The sequence below is a fragment of the Bison bison genome, unplaced genomic scaffold (assembly GCF_000754665.1).
Source record: "Bison bison bison isolate TAMUID 2011002044 unplaced genomic scaffold, Bison_UMD1.0 scf7180017854252, whole genome shotgun sequence".
Lineage (NCBI taxonomy): Eukaryota > Metazoa > Chordata > Mammalia > Artiodactyla > Bovidae > Bison > Bison bison.
The window spans coordinates 169,950-170,222 of NW_011484825.1; the positions used below are offsets into that span (position 1 = coordinate 169,950).

At 69.2% G+C, this 273-nt stretch overlaps 1 protein-coding gene across 1 annotated transcript in view; it reads right to left on the reverse strand.

Annotated features, from left to right (window-relative positions):
* LOC105000401 (chromosome unknown open reading frame, human C11orf96) overlaps nucleotides 1-273 on the reverse strand; it is a 1,403-nt gene continuing 1,130 nt past the window's right edge. Inside the window, exon 2 of the mRNA XM_010856272.1 lies at nucleotides 1-267. Within this exon, the coding sequence (XP_010854574.1) occupies nucleotides 61-267 (207 nt within the window). The 3' untranslated portion in view covers nucleotides 1-60. The remainder of the gene's footprint in view (nucleotides 268-273) is intronic.

Here is a 273-nt window from a genome sequence, read left to right on the forward strand (position 1 = left end):
GCACGCTGGTCCGTCGCGACGCGCGCCCGGGCGCGCGAGTCCCGGCTCGGGCGGCGCCGGTCACAGGGCCGAGTCGGAGTCGCTGGAGTCCAGGCTGTTCCTCAGTTTGCAGCCGCTGAGCGGCTCCCTCTGCAGCGACAGACTCTGCGTGCTGCGGCGCAGGCACTCCAGGCTCTGCAGGAACGACTTCTTGGCCTTCTCCTCCTCCATAGGGGACGCCCCCTCCTCCTCCACCTCCTGGATCTCGTCGAAGGTCACCGGCTGCGTCTTGAA